Source organism: Salvelinus alpinus, chromosome 31 (assembly GCF_045679555.1).
Source record: "Salvelinus alpinus chromosome 31, SLU_Salpinus.1, whole genome shotgun sequence".
Lineage (NCBI taxonomy): Eukaryota > Metazoa > Chordata > Actinopteri > Salmoniformes > Salmonidae > Salvelinus > Salvelinus alpinus.
Window position 1 is genome coordinate 41,010,443 of NC_092116.1, and position 13,170 is coordinate 41,023,612.

General features: G+C 48.0%; 1 protein-coding gene across 2 annotated transcripts in view; it reads right to left on the reverse strand.

Moving 5' to 3' along the window:
- The window catches only part of LOC139561051 (2-acylglycerol O-acyltransferase 2-A-like), a 29,318-nt gene extending 23,381 nt beyond the window's left edge, over positions 1–5,937 (reverse strand). Inside the window, exons 1-2 of one of the 2 annotated variants that reach the window (XM_071377851.1) lie at positions 5,561–5,922; positions 1,596–1,774 (exon numbers count right to left, since the gene is read on the reverse strand). In XM_071377851.1, the coding sequence (XP_071233952.1) occupies positions 1,596–1,774; positions 5,561–5,654 (273 nt within the window). In that variant the 5' untranslated portion in view covers positions 5,655–5,922. Of the gene's footprint in view, positions 1–1,595; positions 1,775–5,560 lie in introns of both variants that reach the window. The other variant, XM_071377850.1, reaches the window with a different exon arrangement.
- Positions 5,938–13,170: the final 7,233 nt, after the last annotated feature.

A 13,170-nucleotide genomic window follows, 5' to 3' on the forward strand; every position in this document is an offset into this window, starting at 1 on the left:
AGACAAGGTGAGCGCTACCATCAGTCCTGTGTCATGCCAACAGTAAAGCATCCTGAGACCATTCATGTGTGGGGTTGCTTCTCAGCCAAGGGAGAGGGCTCACTCACAATTTTGCCTAAGAACCCAGCCATGAATAAAGAATGGTACCAACACATCCTCCGAGAGCAACTTCTCCCAACCATCCAGGAACAGTTTGGTGACGAACAATGCCTTTTCCAGCATGATGGAGCACCTTGCCATAAGGCAAAAGTGATAACTAAGTGGCTCGGGGAACAAAACATCGATATTTTGGGTCCATGGCCAGGAAACTCCCCAGAACTTAATCCCATTGAGAACTTGTGGTCAATCCTCAAGAGGCGGGTGGACAAACAAAAACCCACAAATTCGGACAAACTCCAAGCATTGATTATACAAGAATGGGCTGCCACCAGTCAGGATGTGGCCCAGAAGTTAATTGACAGCATGCCAGGGCGGATTGCAGAGGTCTTGAAAAAGAAGGGTCAACACTGCAAATATTGACTCTTTGCATCAACTTCATGTAATTGTCAATAAAAGCCTTGGACACTTATAAAATGCTTGTAATTATACTTCAGTATTCCATAGTAACATCTGACAAAAATATCTAAAGACACTGAAGCAGCGAACTGTCGAAATTAATATTTGTGTCATTCTCAAAACATTTGTCCACAACTGTACAACCTATATTATATATATATATATATATATATATATATTTATCTGTTAATTTAATTTCCCTTTCAGACTTCAACTACTTGCACATTGAACACAGCCAATAATATAACATTTGAAATGTCCATATTCTTTAAAAACGACAAAGAGAGAGAAACAGGTAATTACTGAACGGGTCTATCTAGTATTGATGTGTGTGTCTGTGTGTACACTGGAAGCATACCCTTTTTCCGGCACAAGCCACTTTATCACTTATCTCGGGCTTGAGCTACACGTCAAAATCTTGACAACAGAACCAGGGCATAACTTTGGGAGCGTCTCACACTCTGTAGAAGGCCTGTTAGGGTTAGGGGTTAGTCTTACATTAGGGGTTAGGGGTCAGTCTTACATTAGGGGTCAGGGGTCAGTCTTACATTAGGGGTCAGGGGTCAGTCTTACATTAGGGGTCAGGGGTCAGTCTTACATTGGGGGTCAGTCTTACATTAGGGGTCAGGGGTCAGTCTTACATTGAGAGGGAAGTAGTCCCTGAAGTGTTTCCAGACACTGTTAGGGGTCAGTCTTACATTAGGGGTTAGGGGTCAGGGGTCAGTCTTACATTGAGAGGGAAGTAGTCTCTGAAGTGTTTCCAGACACTGTTAGGGGTCAGTCTTACATTAGGGGTCAGGGGTCAGTCTTACATTGAGAGGGAAGTAGTCTCTGAAGTGTTTCCAGACACTGTTAGGGGTCAGTCTTACATTAGGGGTCAGGGGTCAGTCTTACATTGAGAGGGAAGTAGTCTCTGAAGTGTTTCCAGACACTGTTAGGGGTCAGTCTTACATTAGGGGTCAGGGGTCAGTCTTACATTAGGGGTTAGGGGTCAGGGGTCAGTCTTACATGAGGGGTTAGGGGTCAGGGGTCAGTCTTACATTGAGAGGGAAGTAGTCTCTGAAGTGTTTCCAGACGCTGCAGTTCCGAAGCCACTCTGACCTCCGACCCCCGCTGGTGGGTGTGTCCCTGTCCAGATACAGCCAACCAGCATACAGAACCGCCAGAACCCACCAATCAGAGACGCACAGCAACACATACCCTGCTAGACAACACTGGGCTGGGGGAGGAGGGGGGGAATAGGGCAGACATGTTATTGGTCAGTTACTCGCTGGGGGGAGGAGAATAAGGTCACATATTTGATAAAGGAGAGCAGTTTGTGTTAGTGTCTTTGTATGTGTGTGTGTGTGTGTGTGTATGTGTGTGTGTGTGTGTGTGTCCATTCTCACCCACACACCCCCCTGTCCACTACTCCTAACAAGGTGACCCCAGCTTCACTACAGAGACAGTCAAAGGTACTGCATGGTCAATACCATGTCTGCATTGGAGGTGCAGCATTTTACAGTGATATGGCCTCAGTGCATTCAACAGATAACAGCTGTTGTCAAGGAAGTGAGGTTGTGTTTATACAGGATTTATCGCCCTCACCTACCGTCAACCAATCATGTCAATGTGGAGCTATACAGAGCCCTCTGCATTGTTACAACATGTGGGAGGAGCATGGTAACGTGGTACAGAGCTGGATTTGACCTCTGGGAGGAGCACGGTGATGTGGTACAGAGCTGGATTTGACCTCTAGGAGGAGCATGGTGATGTGGTACAGAGCTGGATTTGACCTCTAGGAGGAGCATGGTGATGTGGTACAGAGCTGGATTTGACCTCTAGGAGGTACATGGCCCTGTGGTACAGAGATGGATTTGACCTCTAGGAGGAGCATGGTGACGTGGTACAGAGATGGATTTGACCTCTGGGAGGAGCATGGTGATGTGGTACAGGGCTGGATTTGACCCCTAGGAGGTACATGGTGATGTGGTACAGAGCTGGATTTGACCTCTGGGAGGTACATGGTGATGTGGTACAGAGATGGATTTGACCTCTAGGAGGAGCATGGTGACGTGGTACAGAGATGGATTTGACCTCTGGGAGGTACATGGTGATGTGGTCTGCATGTCTCTGGAGGCTGTGCAATTGCATCACCCCCTCCATACGGAGCCTCCGACTACATTGCTTTTAGTGTAAGGGTTAGAGGGTAAGGGTTAGAGGGTAAGGGGTTAGAGGGTAGGGGTTAGAGGGTAAAGGTTAGAGGGTAGGGGTTAGAGGGTAAGGGTTAGAGGGTAAGGGGTTAGAGGGTAAGGGTTAGAGGGTAAGGGTTAGAGGGTAAGGGTTAGAGGGTAAGGGTTAGAGGGTAAGGGGTTAGAGGGTAAGGGTTAGAGGGTAAGGGGTTAGAGGGTAAGGGCTAGAGGGTAAGGGTTAGAGGGTAAGGGGTTAGAGGGTAAGGGTTAGAGGGTAAGGGTTAGAGGGTAAGGGTTAGAGGGTAAGGGGTTAGAGGGTAAGGGTTAGAAGGTAAGGGGTTAGAGGGTAAGGGTTAGAGGGTAAGGGGTTAGAGGGTAAGGGTTAGAAGGTAAGGGGTTAGAGGGTAAGGGTTAGAGGGTAAAGGTTAGAGGGTAAGGGTTAGAGGGTAAGGGTTAGAGGGTAGGGGTTAGAGGGTAAGGGGTTAGAGGGTAAGGGGTTAGAGGGTAAGGGTTAGAGGGTAAGGGTTAGAGGGTAAGGGGTTAGAGGGTAAAGGTTAGAGGGTAAAGGTTAGAGGGTAAGGGGTTAGAGGGTAAGGGTTAGAGGGTAAAGGTTAGAGGGTAAGGGGTTAGAGGGTAAGGGTTAGAGGGTAAGGGTTAGAGGGTAAGGGGTTAGAGGGTAAAGGTTAGAGGGTAAAGGTTAGAGGGTAAGGGGTTAGAGGGTAAGGGTTAGAGGGTAAGGGTTAGAGGGTAAGGGTTAGAGGGTAAGGGTTAGAGGGTAAGGGTTAGAGGGTAAAGGTTAGAGGGTAAGGGGTTAGAGGGTAAGGGTTAGAGGGTAAGGGTTAGAGGGTAAGGGGTTAGAGGGTAAAGGTTAGAGGGTAAAGGTTAGAGGGTAAGGGTTAGAGGGTAAGGGGTTAGAGGGTAAGGGGTTAGAGGGTAAGGGTTAGAGGGTAAGGGTTAGAGGGTAAGGGTTAGAGGGTAAGGGTTAGAGGGTAAGGGTTAGAGGGTAAGGGTTAGAGGGTAAGGGTTAGAGGGTAAGGGTTAGAGGGTAAGGGGTTAGAGGGTAAAGGTTAGAGGGTAAGGGTTAGAGGGTAAGGGTTAGAGGGTAAGGGGTTAGAGGGTAAGGGGTTAGAGGGTAAAGGTTAGAGGGTAAGGGTTAGAGGGTAAGGGGTTAGAGGGTAAGGGTTAGAGGGTAAGGGGTTAGAGGGTAAGGGGTTAGAGGGTAAAGGTTAGAGGGTAAGGGTTAGAGGGTAAGGGTTAGAGGGTAAGGGTTAGAGGGTAAGGGGTTAGAGGGTAAGGGTTAGAGGGTAAGGGTTAGAGGGTAAGGGTTAGAGGGTAAGGGGTTAGAGGGTAAGAAGGTAAGGGGTTAGAGGGTAAGGGCTAGAGGGTAAGGGTTAGAGGGTAAGGGTTAGAGGGTAAGGGGTTAGAGGGTAAGAAGGTAAGGGGTTAGAGGGTAAGGGCTAGAGGGTAAGGGTTAGAGGGTAAGGGTTAGAGGGTAAGGGTTAGAGGGTAAGGGTTAGAGGGTAAGGGTTAGAGGGTAAGGGTTAGAGGGTAAGGGTTAGAGGGTAAGGGGTTAGAGGGTAAGGGGTTAGAGGGTAAGGGGTTAGAGGGTAAGGGTTAGAGGGTAAGGGTTAGAGGGTAAGGGTTAGAGGGTAAGGGTTAGAAGGTAAGGGTTAGAGGGTAAGGGTTAGAGGGTAAGGGTTAGAAGGTAAGGGTTAGAGGGTAAGGGTTAGAAGGTAAGGGTTAGAGGGTAAGGGTTAGAGGGTAAGGGTTAGACAGATCAGTTCATTGTGAGGTCAGGGAGTCCAGAGAGACCAGCTGAGAGCCAATCATATGGAACCAGAAAGTCTAGAAACCTCTGTATAGAATCTGAACTCCCTCCAGCTGTTATAATGGATAGAGGAATGCTGCTAACTGCTTGGCTTCTCCACTGTCCCGTTTACTGGGCTCCCTCCAGCTGTTATAATGGATAGAGGACTGCTGCTAACTGCTTGGCTTCTCCACTGTCCCGTCTGCCCCCACCCTGTGGGTGTTCCCCGAGCCACACCTTGTTGTCTTTGGGAAATAACTGAATGAGTAAAATATTACACTGACCCAGGTTGAATCTGGCCTTTGGCCGTCACGTCATCGGGCGAAAGCGGGAAGGGAAGAGCGCCTTTCTCAAATCCAACAGTAATCTGGTGTAAAAACATGCCTTCACGGCGCCCGGGCGAGATTAATCGAACCCCCTGATTGGTAAAACATTGGAATGTAAGTAATCCAGGCCCAACCATACCCTTCCTGACTCAATTCCAAATATCGTTTTGGACAACACTGATTTTATGACCGAAATTATCCAATTAACGCTTCGTAGTCAATTTTGCCACTAGAATGAATGACTCATTTCGATGCCACATAGACCGTTTATACCTGAGAAGTAGATTCTAGGAGGCAATATAAATTGGTAATCAGACCTATTGGCAATTCACAGTTTGACTATTTACTCTATTTAGCAACAAACTGATTGATCGAACCTTGAGAACATCACAACACACACACAGAGAGAGAGAGAGAGAGAAAAAGACTCAACCAGTGAAGAACAAACACTATTGTAAATACAACCTATGTTTATTTATTTTCCCTTTTGTACTTGAACTATTTGTACATCGTTACAACACTGTATATATACACATAATGACATTTGAAATGTCTTTATTATTTTGGAACTTTTGTAAGTGTAATGTTTACTCTTCATTTTTTTGTTCATTTCACGTTTTGTTTTATCTATTTCACTTGCTTTGGCAAAGTAAACATATGTTTCCTATGCCAGTAAAGCCCTTAAATTGAAATTGACTCACCGAGCGCAAGGAAAGAGAAGACCCACTGCAGCACCGCGGCTGTCTGGAGTCTCCTCCGCAGCGGGATGTTCATAGGAGCGAACTGGATCTTCATCTCCGGGAAACACACGAGCTTTCCGGCTACAGGGTTAATCCGCCCGGTCCCGTTCTATCGGTCTGGCTCCGGGTGTGTGAGAGAGATAACACGTCGTTGCTCCTGATTTTCTGCAACTCAAAGTTCTGAAACGCACGGCTCAGGCTCGTGCAGCACCGTGGAAGTTCCGTTATCAACGTTACCCGGTTGTTGCTGGTTTTTAGTTAACCTTTCTCGTTACAGTAACGGAGTTTATATGTGCAAACGAACTTTAGAATTGAACTAATAGAACAGCTCGCCTGCAGGAGGACACTCCCCCTCACGTCACGACCTTCTTCCCGGAATGGAACCGCGTCAACCAATCAAAGGAGAGGAGTGGTCGGGAGGACAGATTTCAACCAGAATAATAATATTCTGGCCTGATTTATAATGGGCAATCATGCCTACGTATGCCGTGAAACAACTACTTCAAGGTCTCAGAGCGAGTGATGTCACCGATTGAAACGCTATTAGCGCGCACCCCGCTAACTAGCTAGCCATTTCACACGGTTACACTTAGTCTTTTCAGATATTTAGTGTAACATTTATGTAACGGTTGTACAAAACATTAGGAACACCTTCCTAATATTGAGTTGCACCCCCCCCCCCACCCCCCCACCATCAGAACAGCCTCAATTCGTCAGGTCATGAACTCTACAAGGTGTCAAAAGTGTTCCACAGGGATGCTGGCCCATGTCGACTCCAATGCTTCCCACAGTTGTGTCAAGTTGGCTGGATGTCCTTTGGGTGATGGACCGTTGTTGATTCACATGGAAACCTGTTGCGCTTGAAAAACCCAGCAGCGTTGCAGTTCTTGACACAAACCGGTGCACCTGACACCTACTACCATACCCCGTTCAAAGACACCTACTACCATACACCGTTCAAAGACACCTACTACCATACCCCATTCAAAGGCTCCTACTACCATACCCCATTCAAAGGCACCTACTACCATACCCCGTTCAAAGGCACCTACTACCATACCCCGTTCAAAGGCTCCTACTACCATACCCCATTCAAAGGCACCTACTACCATACCCCGTTCAAAGACACCTACTACCATACCCCGTTCAAAGGCACCTACTACCATACCCCGTTCAAAGGCTCCTACTACCATACCCCGTTCAAAGGCTCCTACTACCATACCCCGTTCAAAGGCACCTACTACCATACCCCGCTCAAAGGCACCTACTACCATACCCCGTTCAAAGGCACCTACTACCATACCTCGTTCAAAGGCACCTACTACCATACCCCGTTCAAAGGCACCTACTACCAGACCCTGTTCAAAGTCACCTACTACCATACCCCGTTCAAAGTCACCTACTACCATACCCCGTTCAAAGTCACCTACTACCATACCCCGTTCAAAGGCTCCTACCACCATACCCTGTTCAAAGGCACCTACTACCATACCCCGCTCAAAGGCACCTACTACCCAACCCTGTTCAAAGACACCTACTACCATACCCCGTTCAAAGGCACCTACTACCATACCCCGTTCAAAGACACCTACTACCATACCCCGTTCAAAGGCTCCTACCACCATACCCCGTTCAAAGGCACCTACTACCATACCCCGTTCAAAGGCACCTACTACCATACCCCGTTCAAAGGCTCCTACTACCATACCCCATTCAAAGGCACCTACTACCATACCCCGTTCAAAGACACCTACTACCATACCCCGTTCAAAGACACCTACTACCATACCCCGTTCAAAGGCACCTACTACCCAACCCTGTTCAAAGACACCTACTACCATACCCCGTTCAAAGGCACCTACTACCATACCCCGTTCAAAGGTACCTACTACCATACCCCGTTCAAAGGCACCTACTACCATACCCCGTTCAAAGGCACCTACTACCATACCCCGTTCAAAGGCACCTACTACCATACCCTGTTCAAAGGCACCTACTACCATACCCTGTTCAAAGGCACCTACTACCAGACCCCGTTCAAAGGCACCTACTACCATACCCTGTTCAAAGACACCTACTACTGTACCCCCTTCAAAGGCACCTACTACCATACCCCATTCAAAGGCACCTACTACCATACCCTGTTCAAAGACACCTACTACTGTACCCCCTTCAAAGGCACCTACTACCATACCCTGTTCAAAGACACCTACTACCATACCCCGTTCAAAGGCACCTACTACCATACCCCGTTCAAAGACACCTACTACTGTACCCCCTTCAAAGGCACCTACTACCATACCCTGTTCAAAGACACCTACTACCATACCCCGTTCAAAGGCACCTACTACCATACCCCGTTCAAAGACACCTACTACCATACCCCGTTCAAAGACACCTACTACTATACCCCCTTCAAAGGCACCTACTACCATACCCTGTTCAAAGACACCTACTACCATACCCCGTTCAAAGGCACCTACTATCATACCCCGTTCAAAGACACCTACTACCATACCCCGTTCAAAGACACCTACTACCATACCCCGTTCAAAGACACCTACTACCATACCCCGCTCAAAGACACCTACTACCATACCCTGTTCAAAGACACCTACTACCATACCCCGTTCAAAGACACCTACTACCATACCCCGTTCAAAGGCACCTACTACCATACCCCGTTCAAAGCCACCTACTACCATACCCCGTTTAAAGGTACCTACTTCCATACCCCGTTCAAAGGCACCTACTACCATACCCCGTTCAAAGCCACCTACTACCATACCCCGTTCAAAGGCACCTACTACCATACCCCGTTCAAAGGCACCTACTACCATACCCCGTTCAAAGACACCTACTACCATACCCCGTTCAAAGGCACCTACTACCCAACCCTGTTCAAAGACACCTACTACCATACCCCGTTCAAAGGCACCTACTACCATACCCCGTTCAAAGGCACCTACTACCATACCCCGTTCAAAGGCACCTACTACCATACCCCGTTCAAAGGCTCCTACTACCATACCCCGTTCAAAGGTACCTACTACCATACCCCGTTCAAAGGCACCTACTACCATACCCCGTTCAAAGGCACCTACCACCATACCCCGTTCAAAGGCACCTACTACCATACCCCGTTCAAAGGCTCCTACTACCATACCCCGTTCAAAGACACCTACTACCATACCCCGTTCAAAGGTAACTACTACCATACCCCGTTCAAAGGTACCTACTACCATACCCCGTTCAAAGGCTCCTACTACCATACCCCGTTCAAAGGCTCCTACTACCATACCCCGTTCAAAGGCACCTACTACCATACCCTGTTCAAAGACACCTACTACCATACCCCGTTCAAAGGCACCTACTACCAGACCCCGTTCAAAGGTACCTACAACCATACCCCGTTCAAAGGCCCCTACAACCATACCCCGTTCAAAGACACCTACTACCATACCCCGTTCAAAGGCACCTACTACCATACCCCGTTCAAAGGCACCTACTACCATACCCCGTTCAAAGACACCTACAACCATACCCCGGTCAAAGGCACCTACTACCATACCCCGTTCAAAGACACCTACTACCATACCCCGTTCAAAGACACCTACTACCATACCCTGTTCAAAGGTACCTACTACCATACCCCGTTCAAAGACACCTACAACCATACCCCGTTCAAAGACACCTACCACCATACCCCGCTCAAAGGCACCTACTGCCATACCCCGTTCAAAGACACCTACAACCATACCCCGTTCAAAGACACCTACTACTATACCCCCTTCAAAGGCACCTACTACCATACCCTGTTCAAAGACACCTACTACCATACCCCGTTCAAAGGCACCTACTATCATACCCCGTTCAAAGACACCTACTACCATACCCCGTTCAAAAACACCTACTACCATACCCCGTTCAAAGACACCTACTACCATACCCCGCTCAAAGACACCTACTACCATACCCCGTTCAAAGACACCTACTACCATACCCCGTTCAAAGGCACCTACTACCATACCCCGTTCAAAGCCACCTACTACCATACCCTGTTCAAAGGCACCTACTACCATACCCCGTTTAAAGGTACCTACTACCATACCCCGTTCAAAGGCACCTACTACCATACCCCGTTCAAAGGCACCTACTACCATACCCCGTTCAAAGGCACCTACTACCCAACCCTGTTCAAAGACACCTACTACCATACCCCGTTCAAAGGCACCTACTACCATACCCTGTTCAAAGGTACCTACTACCATACCCCGTTCAAAGGCACCTACTACCATACCCCGTTCAAAGGCACCTACTACCCAACCCTGTTCAAAGACACCTACTACCATACCCCGTTCAAAGACACCTACTACCATACCCTGTTCAAAGGTACCTACTACCATACCCCGTTCAAAGGCACCTACTACCATACCCCGTTCAAAGGCACCTACTACCATACCCCGTTCAAAGCCACCTACTACCATACCCCGTTTAAAGGTACCTACTTCCATACCCCGTTCAAAGGCACCTACTACCATACCCCGTTCAAAGCCACCTACTACCATACCCTGTTCAAAGGCACCTACTACCATACCCCGTTCAAAGGCACCTACTACCATACCCCGTTCAAAGGCACCTACTACCATACCCCGTTCAAAGGCACCTACTACCATACCCCGTTCAAAGGCACCTACTACCATACCCCGTTCAAAGGCACCTACTACCATACCCCGTTCAAAGGCACCTACTACCATACCCCGTTCAAAGGCACCTACTACCATACCCCGTTCAAAGACACCTACAACCATACCCCGTTCAAAGGCACCTACTACCCAACCCTGTTCAAAGACACCTACTACCATACCCCGTTCAAAGGCACCTACTACCATACCCCGTTCAAAGGCACCTACCACCATACCCCGTTCAAAGGCACCTACTACCATACCCCGTTCAAAGGCTCCTACTACCATACCCCGTTCAAAGGTACCTACCACCATACCCCGTTCAAAGGCACCTACTACCATACCCCGTTCAAAGGCACCTACCACCATACCCCGTTCAAAGGCACCTACTACCATACCCCGTTCAAAGGCTCCTACTACCATACCCCGTTCAAAGACACCTACTACCATACCCCGTTCAAAGGTACCTACTACCATACCCCGTTCAAAGGTACCTACTACCATACCCCGTTCAAAGGCTCCTACTACCATACCCCGTTCAAAGGCTCCTACTACCATACCCCGTTCAAAGGCACCTACTACCATACCCTGTTCAAAGACACCTACTACCATACCCCGTTCAAAGGCACCTACTACCAGACCCCGTTCAAAGGTACCTACTACCATACCCCGTTCAAAGGCCCCTACCACCATACCCCGTTCAAAGACACCTACCACCATACCCCGTTCAAAGGCACCTACCACCATACCCCGTTCAAAGGCGCCTACTACCATACCCCGTTCAAAGACACCTACAACCATACCCCGGTCAAAGGCACCTACTACCATACCCCGTTCAAAGACACCTACTACCATACCCCGTTCAAAGACACCTACTACCATACCCTGTTCAAAGACACCTACAACCATACCCCGTTCAAAGACACCTACAACCATACCCCGTTCAAAGGCACCTACTACCATACCCCGTTCAAAGACACCTACAACCATACCCCGTTCAAAGACACCTACTACCATACCCCGCTCAAAGGCACCTACTGCCATACCCCGTTCAAAGACACCTACAACCATACCCCGTTCAAAGACACCTACTACTATACCCCCTTCAAAGGCACCTACTACCATACCCTGTTCAAAGACACCTACTACCATACCCCGTTCAAAGACACCTACTACCATACCCCGTTCAAAAACACCTACTACCATACCCCGTTCAAAGACACCTACTACCATACCCCGCTCAAAGACACCTACTACCATACCCTGTTCAAAGACACCTACTACCATACCCCGTTCAAAGACACCTACTACCATACCCCGTTCAAAGGCACCTACTACCATACCCCGTTCAAAGCCACCTACTACCATACCCTGTTCAAAGGCACCTACTACCATACCCCGTTTAAAGGTACCTACTACCATACCCCGTTCAAAGGCACCTACTACCATACCCCGTTCAAAGGCACCTACTACCATACCCCGTTCAAAGGCACCTACTACCCAACCCTGTTCAAAGACACCTACTACCATACCCCGTTCAAAGGCACCTACTACCATACCCTGTTCAAAGGTACCTACTACCATACCCCGTTCAAAGGCACCTACTACCATACCCCGTTCAAAGGCACCTACTACCCAACCCTGTTCAAAGACACCTACTACCATACCCCGTTCAAAGGCACCTACTACCATACCCTGTTCAAAGGTACCTACTACCATACCCCGTTCAAAGGCACCTACTACCATACCCCGTTCAAAGGCACCTACTACCATACCCTGTTCAAAGGCACCTACTACCATACCCCGTTCAAAGGCACCTACTACCATACCCCGTTCAAAGGCACCTACTACCCAACCCTGTTCAAAGGCACCTACTACCATACCCTGTTCAAAGGCACCTACTACCATACCCCGTTCACCATACCCCGTTCAAAGGCACATACTACCATACCCCGTTCAAAGGCACCTACTACCATACCCCGTTCAAAGACACTTAAATATTTTGTCCCCTCATTCACCCTCTGAATGGCACACAAACACAATCCATGTCTCAATTGTCTCAAGGATTAAAAATCCTTCTTTAATTAACCTGTCTCCTCCCCTTCACCTACACTGAAATGGATTTTAACAAGTGACATCAATAAGGGATCATATCTTTCACCTGGGTCAGTAGTATTAGTAGTGTTGTCATCTATCTAGTCTGTGGTGCTGCAGTAGTATTAGTAGTGTTACCATCTATCTAGTCTGTGGTGCTGCAGTAGTATTAGTAGTGTTTTCATCTATCTAGTCTGTGGTGCTGCAGTAGTATTAGTAGTGTTACCATCTATCTAGTCTGTGGTGCTGCAGTAGTATTAGTAGTGTTGTCATCTATCTAGTCTGTGGTGCTGCAGTAGTATTAGTAGTGTTACCATCTATCTAGTCTGTGGTGCTGCAGTAGTATTAGTAGTGTTACCATCTATCTAGTCTGTGGTGCTGCAGTAGTATTAGTAGTGTTGTCATCTATCTAGTCTGTGGTGCTGCAGTAGTATTAGTAGTGTTACCATCTATCTAGTCTGTGGTGCTGCAGTAGTATTAGTAGTGTTGTCATCTATCTAGTCTGTGGTGCTGCAGTAGTATTAGTAGTGTTACCATCTATCTAGTCTGTGGTGCTGCAGTAGTATTAGTAGTGTTGTCATCTATCTAGTCTGTGGTGCTGCAGTAGTATTAGTAGTGTTACCATCTATCTAGTCTGTGGTGCTGCAGTAGTATTAGTAGTGTTGTCATCTATCTAGTCTGTGGTGCTGCAGTAGTATTAGTAGTGTTACCATCTATCTAGTCTGTGGTGCTGCAGTAGTATTAGTAGTGTTGTCATCTATCTAGTCTGTGGTGCTGCAGTAGTATTAGTAG